At 37.5% G+C, this 20,099-nt stretch overlaps 2 protein-coding genes and 1 pseudogene across 2 annotated transcripts in view; 2 read left to right on the top strand and 1 right to left on the bottom strand.

The window, feature by feature from the left end:
• Positions 1 to 4,163, top strand: part of LOC139141318 (polycystin-1-related protein-like) — a 28,593-nt gene extending 24,430 nt beyond the window's left edge. Inside the window, exon 35 of the mRNA XM_070710946.1 lies at positions 60 to 4,163. Within this exon, the coding sequence (XP_070567047.1) occupies positions 60 to 748 (689 nt within the window). The 3' untranslated portion in view covers positions 749 to 4,163. The remainder of the gene's footprint in view (positions 1 to 59) is intronic.
• A 5,755-nt stretch (positions 4,164 to 9,918) lies between these two features.
• LOC139141061 (histone acetyltransferase KAT5 pseudogene) lies at positions 9,919 to 11,692 on the bottom strand (annotated as a pseudogene).
• A 3,582-nt stretch (positions 11,693 to 15,274) lies between these two features.
• Positions 15,275 to 20,037, top strand: LOC139141062 (arylsulfatase A-like). The gene is made up of 5 exons (XM_070710633.1): positions 15,275 to 15,830; positions 16,359 to 16,997; positions 17,325 to 17,434; positions 17,910 to 18,055; positions 18,400 to 20,037. Exons 1-5 carry the CDS (start codon positions 15,595 to 15,597, stop codon positions 18,793 to 18,795), a joined length of 1,527 nt encoding a protein of 508 aa, XP_070566734.1. The 5' UTR covers positions 15,275 to 15,594; the 3' UTR covers positions 18,796 to 20,037.
• The last annotated feature ends 62 nt before the right edge of the window (positions 20,038 to 20,099 follow it).

Below are 20,099 nucleotides of genomic sequence, written 5' to 3' on the forward strand. Positions count from 1 at the left end.
GGCGTAATGAAAGAATGGTAGTGCATATCTCATTTGAATGTTGTTTTTGTCTGATGAAGGTTTGAATGACGATGCATCAGTGAAGAGTGAACACACGGGACACACTATCATAGAAGTCAAACCTGCGTGCTGTGAAAAGAATCAGACAGCTGATCGTGAAGAGGATCCTGTCTGCTCCATTTGCAACAGTGAATGTGAGAGTACGTCCTCACAGTGTAGCAGCCACCAACCTTGCCAGCAAAAGGACAATCCATCCACACAGATGTCACAGCTCTACTCCCGATATGACAGTTCAACGTCTGGTTACACCAGCGATAACATTCCAAAACATTTCAGACACACCAAAAGTGCGGGCTCGGGCCGCTCAAAGTCTTTACCACGGCCGCCAGTGAGCGAGCTGATCCGTGATGAGCCGATGGACTCGTCTGCCAGCAGCGACGTGCCAAAACATTCAGAGAGCTTTCCGACTCTGAACGCCCTCTTCTCATCGCAGGAAAATCTTTATGAATCAACCTCCGAGGACAACGTCAAACAGTTCAAGAAGCAGAGGCCGAAGACATGCAAAGAACCTGAAGGAAGGCGTAAACTACGGAAAACAAAAACAAGGGGAAAAGGAAAAGGAAAGACTAGAGTCACGGATGAAGATGACTATAACTTCAGCAATGAGCAGCGTAATGGATCCGGCAGTGATAGCGAAATACCTACAATACAAATGTATCCATATGGCACCACTAAAGATTGCTGGTAGATGGGATATTACAGTAGCATTTCCGTAGAAAGGATTAGAGTAATCAAATACCAAATCCACCCTCTATACAGCCAACAATATAACTATGTAGCAATGCTTGGGAACATTTTCCAAGAAGGCCTGGCTGTGGCTCAGTTGAGTTCAAGTAGTAATTCTTTCTGTCTCACATTTTACTATTTATATTTTTTTTTGTTTGTAAATAAAAGTGACTGTAGAATAACAAATTATTGTATGCTTTATGAAAGCATAGAGTTTTGATGATAAAATTGCAGTATCTGTAGTGTAGCAATCAAATATTTGTATATCTTCAGTGCTGGACAAGATTTTGTTCAACAAGTACCTTGTCATCTTTAGTCCAATGATGATGTGTTATGACCGATAACAAGTGTCAGTAGTGGACTAGTGGACTATTCTATTATACATAAAAGGGTAGAGTGGACTAGTCTATTGTATATAAAGGGGTAGGGATAGATAACAACGTACACACGTACTTGCAATATTTGTGTATAAATTTTTTTTCACCTCAGGAATAGTGAACATAATGCTTTAATTATCCTCTGGAATTTTTACATTTTGTTAGAGCCATTTTTCATGGCTTGAATTTTGCCTCATCAAATTTTAATGTGTTATTCTTCAAATTTTTTTCTCTTTAACCTATACACCCCCAATGCCCTGTAAACAGTTCCACAATCACCATTGTAATAGCGATGGGTTTGGGACAAACCATGATGGTAAAAGGGTTAAATCCAATATGGGGACTGTTCACTTCCACAATTATGGATCTCTAGCTGTACTTTGTAATAATATTGCTTTTTATATGTTCAATGGTATGCATATTGTTAGAGTTTTAAATTCAGGTGAAAGGTCAGGGTCATAGATCATCTGACATGAAATGTCGAAAGCTTCAGACAGGAGGAGAAATGTAGAAATCTTAACCACTAAAGTCTTATTTTCAAAGAAATGTCACTAAAATGATAAGAAACGAAGATTCTGACAAAATTGAGTTGACATTTTGTTATCCAGTATCAGCTCAGTCAGTATTTCTTTCAAAATGAACACTGCAATACAGCATGATGAAATGTTCACGTAAAATCAGTGTCGGTTTCATCAAGTGATGTTCAACATCCCATCTGTTTCAAAATCTGAAGATTCATTTATGTCAGGAATTGGGATTTCCAGCTGTGACGTGTTCTTTACATGAGCTCCCATGCTGCCTTGTTTTGGCAGATAGCCTAGTCTACAGATTTCACTGCAGCAACAGGGTTTTATCTATTGATATCTGTGAAATATCTTTCAACACCAGTGGTGATCATAGTTAAACAGGGTACATATTGTATAAACTATACAAAGGAGTTGCACCTTGCTTTAGTTATTCTCAGCTCTTTCACAACCAAAATATTTTGCCACGAGTGAAAGCGTTGATAGAAAACAACATGGTACCTTTGTATGCTTTTAGCTATTTTGATTTTTTAACTTAAGTATTCATACTCATACCAGTGTTTTTACTTTTTCAAACGGCAGCTAATTTTCAACCGTCTTCTTTGCCATTGCCTCAATGCATTGTTGTGTTTTATATGGTCAAATGAGAATGTCAATGTACCATTTATTCTAAAAAGTTATTTTTCCTTAGGAACCAAAGAAAAATTAACCTAAAGATGCCATTATATAAGCTATTCTGATATTTCCAACAATTGTATGTTCACAAATCGGTAGTAAAATAGTTTAATCATCTTTCTACCAGACTCCATAGGCTAACCATAGAAATAAACACCACATGGGAGAAAGAGAATTGCTGGTAAGACAATTTGAAGCTTAGATAGAAAGCAACCCTGTTTGCTTAAAAATCATTAGGTGATGAATTTGTGCCCATTTAAAATTTGATCATATTTCAAACTCGTCAGCTATGTAAATATCTGTCAGCACATTGTATTTTACTGCATGTTCTCCCACTCTCCCGTAGAGTCACAATCCAACTGAAATGAGGCAATGTTCAGTATAGATAAATATATTTAAAAAATTTCTCATTTCAGTATGCAAAGTATGACATTATGACCTTTGAACTGTGCAGTATTATCTCCTATTCACAGGCCCTATGAAGTTTTAGCGTGCAGGGTACAACCATAGTTGGAGATATATTTCACTTCTGATTATCCTCTTCGTATTATCACGGGTAGTTACTTGGGAAAGTTTTCACAAGACGAAATGGAATTGTATGATACAAGTTTTTACAAGATGTTAGCTGTATAACATTGAATTTACTAACCAGTGTTATCGATGGAGTAATTTCAGGTTGTGAAAGAATCGCTTTTTACTGTAGATTTGAGTGCTTGACCTCAAAGTTATTCTGACCTGTGTCAGGAAGATGTGTTATTCTCCTGTATAACTCCAAATAACTTACTAATAGTGAATGATTCTTTCACGAGACAGACTCTAGAGACTAGTTACGATTATTAAGTAAAGCTTCTGTTTAAAAATCAAGATATTTAAAAATCCAGTCTTCACTCTCATCAACTGCTTGAGTTTTTTCATCTCTGAGATGTTTCAGTAATGCCTTCACACATATGCAAATGGAAGGTGGACAATATAAAGCCATACCGTGGCAAATTCACTGACAGTGTTTTCAGAGAAAGTTTGAGTTTAACTTCAGGATATCATGCATTTTGGCATTGCCTTGTAATATTATTCTAGCTGACTCTTTTGATACCATTTAAGTGTTTACAACTGTCATCAAGTCTTCTGCTAATTAGTCAAACGGGTCTTGTGTTCCTGACACATGAACATGTTATGAATGTCATTTTTTAAGAGGAAGAAATCATTAGCTGTGTAATTCATTTTATTATAACAAATTACATAAAGTATTGCAAGTTTTGTAAGTTCTCTCATGTGTTTTTCAACTCTGAAAAATCTTGATTAGTGTACAGATTTTCATTAAAGTCTGAAATGAAAATGCATGGTTTTGTAAATGACGCATAATGCAAAAATGATCCATCCATCAATATATATTCTACCTATCATGTGCCTTTCAAAAAAAACGAAGTAAAAGGTAATTTAAATCTGTGTAGATAGTTGACAGGAAATTTGTCAATTAGGAATGCATAAACTACAAATATAAGATCCATGAATTTATCATTTAATATGATGCATGTGTTTTTGTAATTTTTATATTGTACATAAGTATTTATTGTTGGAAATGTTTTTACTGTCCATGACATTTGAATATTTCTTAAGATATTATTTCAGGTATTTACCTATAACACTTCCGAATACTTGTCCAGCCACAAACTAATCTTTGTAGAAATTATTTTTTTACCAGATAAAAGTAGTTTGTTTTTCGCTTTTCTTTTATTTTCTTGAAAACACGGGATTTTATATTTTATACAAAACATATATAAAAAGAATAAAAGTTAATACATTATTCTTGTGTTTTGCAGTGCTTATTTCCCTCAGGGAAGTCAATCACATGTTTGTATTACTGATTTTCACTTGAGTGGCACAGCGAAAAAAATATGCTAACACTGTACCAGTCCGGGTCAGCTCCAAAATTGGAGACGCTATACATAATATTTCCCCCCTCTCATTAGCCAATCAGCGGCCAGCGCGCCATCAGTAAAAATTGTATTTCCTGGCAACCTCCACATGCGTCCTTCGTTACGTACGCCATACTGTGTCGAACTCCCGCGCCGTATTCTGTCATAATGTCGAACAGTTGTGTGGCCACTCTGTCAAAACACAATTTCAAAATCGCGTACCAGTTTTATTCTGGCTAGGACAACCAAACCCCATATATCGCTGTGATTCCTAGACTCTGGCTTGAAGTCCTGCGAAATATAAATCGTGTACCTACACAGATCGTTCAGAATACCCCATTTGTATCGGAGATGGCAGCGATACAAATTCTACCGTATGGGGAACAGTTGTGTGGCCACTCTGTCAACACATTTTCAAAATCGCGTACCATTTTTAGTCTGCGTTTGACAACTACAAAACAGGTATCGTTTTAAAGCTCTGACATTGCTCTTCTTTCTTGCAAAATGTTATACGCGTACCTACACAAATAACCTTTATAACAGTATTTCTAATAGAGATGACGAACATCCACAAAATGATTCTCGGTACTTGAGCGAAATCGATAAACTGGGGGTAGAAATGAATCGTCAATATTTCGAATATTTGTTCACTAATCGGACTCCTTGTTGGACATGACCTTCTGCAGAACACGTGGATTATGTTGATTGTCGAAATCGTCGAAATTCACAAGACGGGGCTTAATAAGCGGCCCAAAACTGCCGATCACACTTGGTGGGTAATTTGTGACCCAGCGTGACCTGTACTTTATTAATGATGTAATCTGGTCGATGATTGGCTTAATGCCGGAATACATTATCATAATGAGTCTCCAATTTTGGAGCTGACCCGGACTGTGTACAGTGCTACTAATCACAGTCCCTCCACAAAACTGTGTACTAATGTTCTGGCAGACAAATACAGACTTTATATGCAAATTACAGTAATCTGAATAACTTTAAGGTAGCTACATAACTTTTAGCCACTTTCAGATTTTTATCTTTTTCTCAATTGAACACGTCCCAAACCCCAATAAAGTATACATTTTCTGAAAGCCCTGATATAGAGCTATCCGACCAAGCACAGTACACGGTCATTATTTGCATAAGAGTCACGTGACAAACTTTTGCTGAACCTTCCAAAAACCGGTTTTTCCCGCCTTATGCGAACACGCTGCAAAATTTCCGGTTGGAATTTCTTCATTGACAAGCCTTGACAATATCCTTCAAAACCGTGTCTGCGATTTTTCCCAGAGGCTCCATTCAAATTATATGGGGTGATAATTAAAATTCCTTGAAAATCACCTTCATCTAACACCTTTAAGAGCGCATTAAAAAAAAACAAAGGCATATAAAGAAAATAAAAAAAATAAAAATCTGAAAGTGTCTAAAAGGTATGTAGCTACCTTAAAACAAAACCATTACCATTATTATCAATCATCATAGACAGCTATGTCATTATCCTACATAGACCTGTTTTCCCTTCCGTATCTCAGACATTTAAACAATATCATGATGCAAAAGGACCCAGATATGGATATTGAGCCAGAGATGTGTGGCCTATGCAGCACACATGATAGCGTATGAATAAGATGACCATAAGGTGATCGGAGCTTGATTTGCTGAAAGTATAATAAAATGTACATACTTATATTTTGGAACAATTTTTGCTGGTTTGGTCAAACAAAATGTTTTTCTTGACAGTTGAGCTATGGTTAAATGTTAGTAATCAGGCAAAGTGCGCTACCAACACGCACGATATATGCCGTCAGCAGACATCTATGCAAATGATCACCACTGGACTCTTTCCTATCCAAAAAAGATATCCACAGCATATTCAAGAGATTTGCTGCTGCTATTCAAATATGTCCTATGTTCATTAGTATTCCCTTAATTGGCAAACCTTACAATGAAACTATATCGGCCTCTAGGTCGCCTGTTGGGAAAATTACAAAATTTCTGAAGCTGCCTGTCAGATATTTTTTATTTTTTTCTGGTTTGTAGGGATAACTTCATTCAAATTATTAAATGGTGAAATTTGCATATATTTTGGGGCAAATTTTCTCATTCTGGGTCAAACATCTCCGACGAAAGCGTTTATCTAATAGCTTTCAAACTTGGTTTGTAGATTCTTAGAAATGACATTCAGATTCCAATGATAAAATTTACCTATTTCTATTGGGGGGGGGGGGGGGGGGGGTACAATAGTTCTTTAAGATAAATACAAGTTATTCTCCCAAAGCTCTTTTAAAACTATGAGGTATGTTCCTCGGCTGATTTTAATACTAAATGCTCCCAATGATTATGAAAATGTTATGTGCAAATTGTATGGCTAATTTCTTTTTTAGTCGAAAAAGTTTTTTTGACTTTTTAAAATATTGTTTGTAAATATAGATGTATAGATGACTGTCAAAGTTGATTAACTGATGGAAAAAATTTGTATGAGCTATTGTTTTGAGCCAAATTTTTTGTGTTGGCCAAAATATCTTATCTGAAACCGCTTGTCCAACACCATTCAAATTTGGCATACCAAACGGACAGCCTAGAATTCTATTCGTCCGCTTGCCTCCGCCCTCCGACCCACTACACTGACCCTGACGTGGGCAGAGCTAATTAATATGACGTCAAATATGTTAATTGTGTTGACACTGCAGCTCTGCCCAACCAAGTCATAGGCCAATCATGAGAGGGTCATTTTCAGTGATTGACTTTGAAAGGGACGCTAGTGACGTCAGGGTCTCAGTTGGCGACCATTGACATTCAAATGAGCAGTTTTTACAACTCTAGCTCGAAATACTGCTCACGAGACTAGACGGTAGTGGGTCGGAGGTACGGAGGCAAGCGGACGAATAGAAGTCTAGGCTAAACTGACATCTGATCAAATGAGATCACAGAGTCATGTACGCCATTTCTTTCTGTAGACTAGCACTTGATAAAATCACTATACATGTATGAGTTGTGTATGACCATAGTATAACAAAGGCCAGCCGGGACGTCCAATATACTAGGAGTGTATACTCCTTGTAAATTGGACGCCCTGGCCGGCCTATGCCATACACAACTTGTACACATACAGCAATTATATCAAGTGCTGCTCTGCAGAAAGGAAGCTCAACCTGGATGAAATATTAACTCAGTATTAGTGATATCAATGTTTCATAATTACAATTTATACATATTTTTAGACTATTCATTTTCAGTTCGCCTGTGGACAAACTACTGCAGTTTTCACTTATATAAATCTACACAGAGCATATGTAATTCGCATGAACTTACATGTCCTACCGTACTTTCAAATGCCTAGGAGAACAGGTAATCTTAAAAATTTGTACGTGTGGATGGAATGCAGGACATCTAAGGCTGACATAGATGGATGCATGCATTCATTTTTACAGTTGCCCACTGGATTTTGATTGGATCAAGCAAAATATTCACAGCGTAATTTCTTTTATGTTACCATGAACACATGTGTCAATGATGACTGGGATTGAAATTTTGGTCTTTTAGGTTCATAATTCAACACCAGGTAATATTTATATTTTCACCAGAGAAGATACAGATATGGGACAAATTTAACTTGTCAACCAATGAGTCTGTTTAAACGCGTCAATAGTAGTGTGTTGGCATGTAAATATCAAAACAGAATATATTGAAGGACTAAACTTCAGCAGACTGTCATGCTAAGTGATAGGCTGTTGCATAGATCGTGAGGTGAACTTGGCCTTGGTGAGCCTAACTGCTGCCGAAAAAGCCAGGCGACTGGGGCCGGTCTAAGTTAACAGTTACTATTGATAGCAAAGGGTTTGGGGCAAACCATGGTGGTGAAAGGATTGATAGAAGACACATCAAACACTATGACTTTAATTTGACTTGACATGTCCAATCAATACACATCAGTGCTCCAAACAGTAATGTTATTTTGGGAAACGTAATTTTTAATTAATTTAATTAATAATAATGTTAAGAATAATAATACTGGTATTGTTCATTATTTTGAACTTGCAAGTTTGGAAAATTAATAGTGGCAGAAAAAGGACATTAATAGTAAATCTCAGAGGTATTTTGCATGTCTTTGTTAAAATGTGCATACAGATATATATCCTTGGATGGTTGGATTGCGTGACTCAACAATATAGGATTTTGATATTTAAATTAAGTTTAATAGAAATGAAATATCAATATAACTTGGAACTACTTACAAATCAAATGACCATTCATTGCATTCAACTGTACACTTGTTGTGGAAAGAAATGAGTGCAACACACCTGAATGTGGAATCGTAAGATCTTTCACAAAGAAACTGCAAAAAGAATCATTCTATACAAACTCTATTACATTTCTGTGCAAACACCATTTGAAAATAAATTAGATTGACTGCAAATTGATGCAATGAATTTTAAAAATCTCTTTCAAAAGTGTTAATTTTTCTTTTCAATTTCCATACATCTATTCTGACACCACACTGCCTATCAATTTAATCATACCCTCATTTTACGTCAAAACCATACATCTAATCCACGACATGTGTGAAGGCATATTCAACATGTTAGAGTAAAAAAAAATCGCATGATATAAAAGCAAATTCTGTTTATGCAAAAGTTACAAAATAGGCAGTGAAAAGTTAGTGTCTCTTGATATGTCGATGTAACCTGGCATCTGTTCTGAAAATTAATTTCTCTTTTGTCATATGCTTGAGAGAAAAGAGTTGAAGATGTGTACATATATTATCTGGTTACTTCAAATCTTTGAAGTGATAAAAGCTGCAATTCTGGATGGTGTTTTCATTATTCTTGTTCTAGAAAATGGTTAGATTTCCTTCTTCAGCTCCCTAGAGTAATTTGAAATAACAAAATCAACCTTGCCAACACAACATTGTGTTATCCTGTATAATATGGTGTGCGCAGCTATTATTCATATACCGGTATTCTAGTTAAGACTTAAATTAATCAAATGGTCAACAATGAATTTTAACATTACATAATGTACAGCTGGGTTTACAAGTTCAAAACTTTTGGCATTTTGACATAACTTTCAGATTACAAAACAAGAATCTTATCTTTTACAAACGGAAGAAAATTACATGGTCTTCAGATGAAAGCACTTTTGACGTTTAACCTTTATCCTGCAAGTTGATTTGTCACTATCACATACACTTGGTTCAAACAAATGAGGCATAAGATGACCCATATGTTGCATGCTAACAAAGAGTTGAACAACATTTGAAATCATCTCAAAAAATAGATACTGTAGAACATGATTGTTACTGACTTGACCCACTCTTACATACCATGTCAAGTAGGTGACAATACGTATAGGTTTTGGCTAAATACCGCGTTTTACTGATTTCGGCAGATAGGAAAGTGACAAGCCTGGAGAGACACAATGTGTCCTCCCAGGCTTGTCACTTTCCTATGTACTTTACCATGTGACATAGTAAAGTACACTGTTTGCGGCTTTGCTTGATATGCAGAACTACCAACATTTTACAAGGTCTATGGAAGCACTGCAGTTTCTTTGTTCAGTGCTCTTCAAGCCTTATATTTCATTGCACAAGGTAAGAAGTGAAGAATTAAGGTACCTACTAGCAAAGTCAGACAAACCCAGATGTTGAAAGAAAATACATTATTTTTATTTTAAAACTGAAGTCTTAATCTTGTGATGATGTATTGCATTTCAAAAATAACCTAAATAAACCTTGAAACATTTCAAGTGCTTTCACAAACATAAATTTCAATTTTCACTTCTTGACAAATATTGTGCAAAAGAGAAATCGTTACACATTGCAGATCTAGATTACAGAATAAATTCCTAGTCCCTGGTCAGACAGGCGTCCTCCTCAGGGTGGAGTTCACCATTTACCCCTCTTTGACCAGTCCTTTGGCTGCCAATGCAGACACTTTGGATCAATTCTTAATTTTCCTCTTCTGCATGGCCTTCATGTGTCCATCAGTGACATCCTTGCACAGTGTTACAATATACTGACCCTTGTAGTAGTTTATCAGGGCAAGATGTTGCAAGGTAGATATCACATCCTCCTTCCTGATGCTGGTCATCTCACATATTTCATTGATGGTGATCTGTGGCCGCTCACCATTCTCCCCTTTGAGATTCAACAGAATTTCAAAGATGGCCTGAGACCAGTAGCTCCTGTACGACAGAAGTCCCAAGTCAGACAGGGGCTTTTCTGGAGACCCAGTTTTACCTTCAAACTTGGACAGGACGTAACTGAATTCAATCAGCAGCTTCCCATATCCCATTCTTTGGTAAGGCGGCAAAGTTAGAATGCAAGCTACATTGTAGTCTTCTGTGGATTCTTTCTCTTTTGAGAAGTACCCTACTATATGATATCCACGAGAATCATACTCTGTCATAACATAAAACAAGAATGGGTCTGTGTCATAGTAGAGTGTTTTATGGTCCAAGAACAGTTTGGCTAGTAGACACAGGTTTTGAGAATAGTTCTTGTGTTTTCTTCCATCAATCTCAAAGAAAGATATGGTGTTTTTACGGTATATTTCATTTCCTGGTGGATGTTGTAGGTTACACTTTGCTCTGTGCCTCTGCAAACATTTGACACTCTTCATGTATTTCAGGCAAAACTCACACAGGTAGATAATTGGACAGTTTGTCAGCTCTATCGGATACGGTGAAAAGTACCAGGGTTTTATCCGGTGCCTGCCAAGTTCTACCATGTCGATGTTCTTCATCCGAGTGATTACGTCATCGTGTGTTTTATCCACCAAGCTACCCGTCTGCCTTGGTCCCTTGGTGGGTACCATCGACTGGGGTGGCAAACTATCTTGCGAATCTTCGCTGTCGATCGGAAGTTTCGTTTCCTGCCGGCAGTGGATTTGGTCCTGGCCATACCCCCATTCTGCAACTCTTTTCTGGTGTTGATGCTCTTGAACTTGGTGCCTTGCCTTCCTTCTGAGGTGTTTTGTTGTCTTTCTTGGGAAACTGCAGCTTCTCTATATTAACCCGATCGACAGTAACCCACTCATCTAAACGTTTGTTGAAGTCTAAATAATGCACATAAAACATGGGATTCGCATCACCGTTGTCTTTTCGGCTGAGTACTTCTGCAAGAGGCCATTCATCGCTACCGGCCATCCTTACCGGAAGTCGACAGCCCTCTACCACCATATCGTAGACATGTAAACCATTCTCCGCCATCTTGAAACTATGTACGAAGCCCGGCCTGTCGAAATTTGACTTTTCTCTGCTACAGTCCGTAAAGGAATCCCGGCAACAGTATATTCAGAACCGCTTTGCACCAGCTTTCTATGTAACCAAATATTTTCTGTCCAACCACCCGCTCGTGCGAGGTCTGATGGTTTCGGTTATCCCAACTTTCCCTGGGTGTTTCGTTGATCAACGAACAGTCCAACTGCTAAAGAGCCCGGATGACAAAATTTTCTCAAATATGCGAACGCCCTCTATGTCACAGTAGGGTAGAGGATAGTCGTCTGATCAACAAGAGCTGCGAGCTCAGGCATATAGTCGTTTGAGAGGTCCTGGCAGATGATAGTTATGAGTTAACTTGTATCCATGACTGCAGATTTTGCATAGAGATTATGAATTTTGGTTGCTTGGTTCGAGTTTATTACTCTTTTGATACGAATTTCTCGATAATTTGCATTGTTTTTGATTTACTATAGGAGACTGTTTTGATGATTTAGGTTATTAGCCTACATGTAGGCCTACTTGACTTGACTTTAAGGTAGGCCCTATTGCTCTAAAAACACGCCCAGGGAGTGTGGTGGTAAGGCAAAATTACAAAATTCAACAAACACTGGATGACGTTGCTGCTGGGGGAGGAACTTAAGTACAAGAAATAAATTTCGCAAGTTGTAGTTTATCTTTGTGAGTAAAGATATAGATGAACTTTTCTCCCCTCGACGACGGTCACAACGAGAATCTCAGAAAATTGTCATGGTAACTATAACAGTTAAAAGCGATGCCATGAGTGTCAGACTATCAAAACTCTATTAGATGTTTTTTTTTTAATGTACCATCGTAAGGCTTAATAAGGCTTAACAAATACGGTTGGGGTGGAGGATCGCGATTCAAATCTTTTTTTAGACCCTCCCTCCCTCCACAGTCGTTTGGTGGGCTATTCAGCTCTTGGACTATTCGCCCCATAGACGAGTGTACAGAAGCGAGAAAGAGCAGGTTGTTTCTCGCTTCTGTACACTCGTCTATGGGGCGAATAGTCCAAGAGCTGAATAGCCCACCAAGGGACTGTGCTCCCTCTATGCTCTCAAAAATTTTCAAGTCCCTCCCCTCGATATCCTCAAAAATTTTCAAGTCCCCCGATTATCATGCACGTAAAGAAAAAATAAACCTGTATTTGGCGATTCTGCTCGCACATATTCAACATTAGCTGTTATTAGCAGTTTGTAGGGCCTTATTCCTTAGGCAAGTTCCTAAACTGATTCATTTTAAAACACATGTCAGTGGACATTTTTGAATTATGAGTTAAAAGCCGACCGATCTTGCAAGGCCAATGGCACCTGCTGAAGATCACACAAAATGACGATCATGAGAGAGTATGCAAATTGTGAATTCCTGGCTACATTAGATGCGACTTATAAGTTTTACAAAATTGATTAAACTGGAAGGTTAAAACTTTCTATCAAATACATGTTTTAATCTCTGAATTTTTTGTTGTAATAATGGTAATTCTTAATTATAGTCTTTACTGTACAAAGTTTTCCTTTGTGTTATTTTTCGATGAAAATGTGAAATTTAGAAATTAAGCATGGTCACCCCACTTTTTTCTTTAATATTTGATTATTCTCATATGCAAAAATCCCTGATAACTTTCAAGTCTCCTGGTCTTCTATGTGTTGCTCTCTCGCGTGATCTTGTGTGTTTCACTGTCATGAGTGTCACATCAACCGAACTCTTCAGCAACTTCAAAGTCAAAGCTATCTCTGTCACTGCCGGTATGCAGCCTGTGACAGTGACACTGCCCGCGGGCAGTAGCAGGGCAGTAGCTTATTACGATAACTTTGATAATTTTGACAATAATTTCGTTCAGCCTATTTATACAACTGTATTCAAATTCTTTTTCTACTTCCTACAGAGTGTTGAACTGCCTGTGAATATGTACCCGCATTTGTATCATTGACAAATGACCTTTAAGTCTGGACTCTAATTCGATTATCACCCAATATTCATATATGCAAGCTTTTATCGACATTTAATAATAATATTGTGTGTTTCAGCATGCTGTAGGGAGACAGCAAGAAAACTGTGTTAAATATACTGCATAGAAATATTGAAAAAAATTATCACAGTTGCAGCTTCTGCCCCTATACTAGGCCTACTTGTTTGGGTTTTTACAAAAATTCATACATTTTTAAATTTTTTCGAGACAAAAGTAATGAAATGTGACAAAATGGTTCTAGATTTTGTTTAATTTTTACTAAAATTGCAACAATTGGATGACATTAAAATGTTATCAAATTTTCATTGAATTACCAACCAAACCTTCGAATCGTAAAAAACGGGAACCAAAAAATTTTCAGGTGCCCCCCCCCCCCCCGATAGGCAGAGCAAAACTTTCAAGTCCCCCCTCTACTACCCCAAAATTTTTCGAATCCCCCTATAATTCCACCAGCAACCCCCCCCCCCCCCCCCAACTGTCTTTTTGTGAACGCAGCCTGAAATAATATTTTCTTGTTGAGAATTCAACTCTTTAAATCATGTTGTGTTCAGTTTGTTAATAATACAACCTGTTTTGTGTCCAGTGTTGTTGTTCAGAACTGAAGTTACTTTTGGTCCGTTCTGAGGGAATCAATAAGTTTTTCAGTGACGAAAAAGTACATCGCATGTCATGCACCAACTTAGTAAAGTTTACGACGTGACATAAAGTACCGAAATAAATCTTGAAATTACTCAATGAGCGAAGATGCCATATTTGCTACATTAGGAGATACTGATAGCACGACATACCTCATATACGAAACATATTTTTAGAGTACCCCAAATTCTCTCAATGCATTATATATTTATATATTTTTTACATCTGTTTATACGTGTCAAATATTTAGCATGTTGGGTTTTTTATAGTCCCAGTTCTTGACTACGTTCACCCTTGAGGGAATAACGTCGATAAAGTTATTATTAAAGTATTATTATCTCGCCCACTCCTACATTTATAAATTAGGGGATAGTTTATGTTTTGCTTGTTTCCTATATTTCTCATAATAAGAGTGTCTTTACCCCGGTCTTTTCCTTTACATTGTAAAAATTCTCAGATAAGGGGGTTTTGAAATTTGCGGAACAAACACGAGTCATTTCTTACCGTCAGTCCAACATATTTTGACAAAGGTTGTTCACAGTCAGATATGCTGACCATTTAGGTTTTGCACCAAACTCATTGGAACAATTGCATCGCATCATTAGAGAGTTGGTTGTACCGTAGAGGACCATCAATATATAAAATCATACGGGACTGCTAGTTAGTCCTACCAGATGACCCCTGCATACTAGAATTAGAGGTGACCACAAAGACAGTTTGCCTTATTTTAAGCAGGCATATTTTTCAAATTGCCATAATTATGTTTGTTTTGAATTAATTGCGATTCTTTTGTGCGAATCGCTTTAATTGAACCACAAACTGACTATGATCAAATTTCTTGGATTCAACTGGAAAACGGTATTAATATATGCTGAGGTGTGTTATAATACTGGGAACACTTGACTGTTGACATCTTCCTGCAAGATGTATTGTTCTTGTTTTGTTTTGTTTTGTTTTTTGAGCTAATGTTTGTACGATTAATGGCTTTAAAAAAAAAATCAAGATACTAACTTGTGTCAAAAAAGAAGATAGGATGAGATATTCTCCGGCCCGGAGTAGCTTGAAGTCCACATGTTTCCAGAGAACCAGCTGTGCGCGACACCACACGGTCACTCACCTTTATGGTCACATGACAAATCACATGATACGCTGCTCGACAACAACAGTTTTATGCGATGCACGCTGTGCCGGGCGCTGTGCTGGTGCACTTCACTGTTCACTATACCGTTGTCGGAACGTTCTGTGACCCATTGTCCTCGTTGGACGAATGTTTCACTTTCACCAAACTTCTTCCACAATTTGCCATGTACGGTTTTAGCAGTTAGTTAGGCCCCAAAGCTTTGCCTTCCCGAAACCCCGCAATTCCGCGCAATCCGTAGTCAGTTGCAGAAGACCTACAAATACTTGTTGCAGGGGGCGTTTTTTCAAAATCTTGTTCTCGTTGTCGTAACATAACACTAAACTGCGACTAAAGTATGAAATACGAGATGGTGAACTATAAACTCGGAATGTTCCTACTGATTCTTCTGAGGATTCACGCGTCTTCGAGTAAGCCCAACGTTGTCATACTGTTTGCCGACGATGTCGGCTATGGAGATCTGGGCTGTTACGGTCACCCAACTTCTTTCACGCCAAACTTGAACAAAATGGCTGAAGACGGGCTTTTGTTGACTTCATTCTACAGTGCGGCCAATCTTTGCAGTCCATCGAGGTATATATCTTCTCAGTTTTGTGCGTATTATCGTTTTGAGTAGGTATACCATGGAGGTAGAAACCAGACTCTCACTTCTACCTTCATAGTATTCCATGTAAAATTGTGTATGTACCAGAAGAAGTCCATGGTATCAGATGGTGTGTCAGTGTACCTTGGGAGTGAACATTAATGGCTGAAGTTATTTCCACACCGTTTACAGGTCTATAAAAGCTGTACAATGATTTACACCAAGATAAGAAATTATGGATATTTATCACAGGGACACTGAGAAAAAACAAAGTTAGAGATTCTAGTTTATATTGCGCAATGGTTTATATTCTATCTGAAATCATAATATAGAATACAGAGATCAACTTCACTTGCAGTGCATTTTGGCCATCAGAAATTGTTTGGACCTTTTCAAAGGAAGTCAATACTTGATAGAATATCTGGAGTTGTCAAGTATGAAATGACTTTTATTTGCTGATCTTATAACATATGCAAGGTGATGACAAAATTATTATTCTATTTTCAATATTTCATTAGAGCAGCTTTGTTGACTGGCCGTTATCAGATACGCTCTGGAATCTATCCATTTGTTCTGAGTCCGGACTCTACAGGTGGACTTCCAAGGAATGAGACCACCATTGCTCAGATCTTGAAGAACCAAGGATATCGGACGGCTATGATTGGTAAATGGGATCTTGGCATCGGCAAAGATTTGGTTCACTTTCCTACTAATTATGGATTTGAGAGATATTTTGGCATCCCATATGTCCATGGAGCATGTCCATGTGAGAAATGTTTCTATCCGGATGTGGGCTGTCAATGGAGTGTCTTTGGAGGTGACAAATGTGGATTTGACAACACATACTGTCAATTTTCCAGGATACTAAATCACCAACAACCGGCTGACTTGATGACTCTTATAGAAGATTATTCCAGCTTTGCCAGAGATTTCATCTCACAAAGTGCACGGGAAGGAAGTCCATTCTTCCTGTACTATGCCTTCAACCACTGCCATTTTCCACAGTTTGCCGGGAAGAGGTTCCGGAATTTTACTGAGCGGGGAATCTACGGAGATTCCCTGGCCGAGATTGACTGGAGTGTTGGTCAGGTCATTGACCAACTCAGAGAGAATGGGATTGAAAACAATACGTTTGTCTTCTTCACCTCAGACAATGGGTAAGTAAATGATATCTATTTCTTTGGACTGTCACACTCAGATTCAGCAAAGTCCTTGACCTGTGGAGTCATACTCATTGCAGTGATTTCAATGAGCTGATCTGGGTAATTTTTTGAAGCCCAGCAAAGCATTGTTAGACTCAACACTCATGCATGTCATGTCTAGTTAAACATCAGTATAAATAAAGTTACTGGTATTAATAATTTATTGATGAGCTTAAAGCAAAACGTTTTACAATTTTACAACAATGTTCACATTTTGAGTATAGCAATGAATCTTTAAATGTGCAACAGTTGTAATAAAAACTTATCTTTTCACTATTTTAGTGCTGCATTGAGAGATATGTACTATGGTGGTAGTTCAGGTATGTTAAAATGTGGCAAGGCTACAACGTATGAAGGTGGACATAGAGTACCAGCTATTGCATACTGGCCAGGTGAGTATCTCTTCTAACCATGGCCACTAAAGATGGCTACTGTAAGTTTGAACACGATCAACAAATATATTTGCCTAGAATACCCTGTGATTTGCATATCTCAGGTTCAAGTAACTTGAAGTAGAGTTTCTTCTGAGCCGACCATACCGTACATGTTGCCAAAACTGTAAAAAGTTCACGAATATTGATCATCAGTTCCTTCAAATGTGCAATGATGCCATTTTGTAATAAGGTCATTTGAGTTTATTCTTCATATTGGTGTATGTTGACAGTATTTAGAAATTAGAGAGCACTGTAGCCCCCCCCCAAAAAGATGAAAATAACTTCTGAATTATCATAGACATGATGAAATTACCGAAAAGACATCTATCTTTATGGTGGCATCTTTGGCATCTGTTAGATATCCTACATATTGTACCTTACTCTTAATTTAGTTGCTGCTACATACTTAAAATTTCTATTTGCATATATCCAGGTCACATTTCACCAGGACAAAGGTCACCAGAGTTCACTACCACTCTAGATTTGCTTCCTACCATCACAAAGCTTGGTGGAGGTTCCCTGCCCAAGGTTACCATTGATGGGATGGACATGTCATCTGTATTGTTTCAACAGTCAAAGGTATCAGAATCTTCACAACTTGTTTCACCAAGCATTTATATCTAGCAGTATTATCATAATGGAGTTAGATAAAACTATTACACAGGCATAAAATTATTCCAGTAGTTCAAAACTTTGGAGACACGCAATTTCAAAAGGGGTGCTTTGTTTTTTATGGACTCATTGCGTTTCAGTGAAAGGATTGTTTTTATCTATGAAATACACTGAACATACTATCAGCTCTGAAACCAGAAGTATTCAATAGAGTTTGCACCAGGACAGTTTTGCCGTGTCTTCTCGTAAATCCGTGTTTACTATTCAAGGAACTTATCAATGAAACCTGTTTTTCCCTTTACTGAACACAGAGCCCACGTGATTCAATGTTCTATTACTCGGCGTTTCCCGAGCAGAAGATCGGTGCATACGCTGTGAGATACAAAAACTTTAAGGCACATTACTACACAGAGGGCTCCCCACAGTCAGGAATGTACAACCCGGACGCAGACTGCCACCCAAACAACACAGTCAAACACGACCCTCCTCTCCTTTTTGACCTGAATGAAGACCCTGGTGAACTCTACAACCTGAACATGAAATCACAATATGCAAGTATATTGCAAGATATTGACAAATTGAAAATCAAGTTTGAAGCAGCAATGACATGGGGGACAAGCCAAGTTAATAAACCTAAAGATCGTAGGCTGGAACCATGTTGCAAGCCTGGATGTGATCCATTTCCATCCTGCTGCAGATGTGACTAGTTCAGATAATCAGCAGCAATTACTGCTGAACAAAGATGACAGTGCATTATGGCACCAAATTGGGAATTTTCACCTGCAACAAATACATTCCAAATCCAAGAATTAAAATAAATGAACCAAGAGATCAGGATCAAGATCAAAACAGGGTCTTGAGAAAGTGATGCAAAGGCTGAAGTTTGAGAAGCGAAAGAAACCTATCGTCAGCAATCCTGTGCATGTGAAGAAAGGTAGAGTTTCATCTGTGATACAATGCACATATACATTACTCATTCGGAAAAAGTCATGGAAAAGCCAACACATAGTTCTTCCACCACTAGAGCAGAGAGACAGTGGTTAAAACTGAACATTACATTGTATTTCAACCTTTCTCTTCAAAAAGTTACACAGAATGGTTCTCTTGCAAAAACACATTATTTCTGTCTAAACTGTACATTGAAGCAATTCTTCCCTTGTGACTGGCACAAAGAAATCAAAGTAAAGACTTTGGAACTGAATAGAATTTTGTTCAAATTTCTGTTATCACATAATTAGCATATCTTACATTTCCTGTAGTACACACTGGTATAACATGTGTTAATAGTCTCACTGTACTGGGAAACCTACAACTGCAAGCAGTTTTGTGGTATTACTAGAAATTATGTATTATGTAAACATGAATTTACATGACATTGATTATGAAAATGGTTTGCACTTATTGCTAAGATGCAAATGTCTGTAAGGATAACTACACAGCATTGTGATAAAAGTTGTTATGAGTTTACAGACCAGCTTTTGACTTGACAGTATCATACTCCTGTACTGGAGCATCAGATTCCCCCTGCAGTGAGATTTACAGATTTTGACTACAAACAGGTATACAGGAAATAGTAAATTCTGGATGTTTATGTTTTTCATGTCTCAGTAACTTGTACAATTTACGCAGACCTTTCTTCTATCACAATATATATATCGTGACAATACATATCAGAGAAGACATTTGCTTTTTTCCATAAAGAGAAATTTTATTTCACATAATACTGAAAGTGTATTATTATTCTTCAAATGAGAATGCCTTTGGAATTTTTAAATCAAATTTCATGTACTTACAGCATCAACTCTCATTCACACTTAGTCATCTGTTGTACCACAATTTGTAGACACATTCGTAGATTACATTTTGATAAAATTTATTATTCAAGTGCCTTTGCAATGTTTTATTTTTTATCAGGATTGATAATAACACCACAAAAGTTATTCACTTCAGCTGTTGTGCTTGCATAATATGGAGGACAGTATGAGCTGGCAGAGTGGTTTCTTAGTTACTT

The sequence above is a fragment of the Ptychodera flava genome, chromosome 9, assembly GCF_041260155.1.
Source record: "Ptychodera flava strain L36383 chromosome 9, AS_Pfla_20210202, whole genome shotgun sequence".
NCBI lineage: Eukaryota > Metazoa > Hemichordata > Enteropneusta > Ptychoderidae > Ptychodera > Ptychodera flava.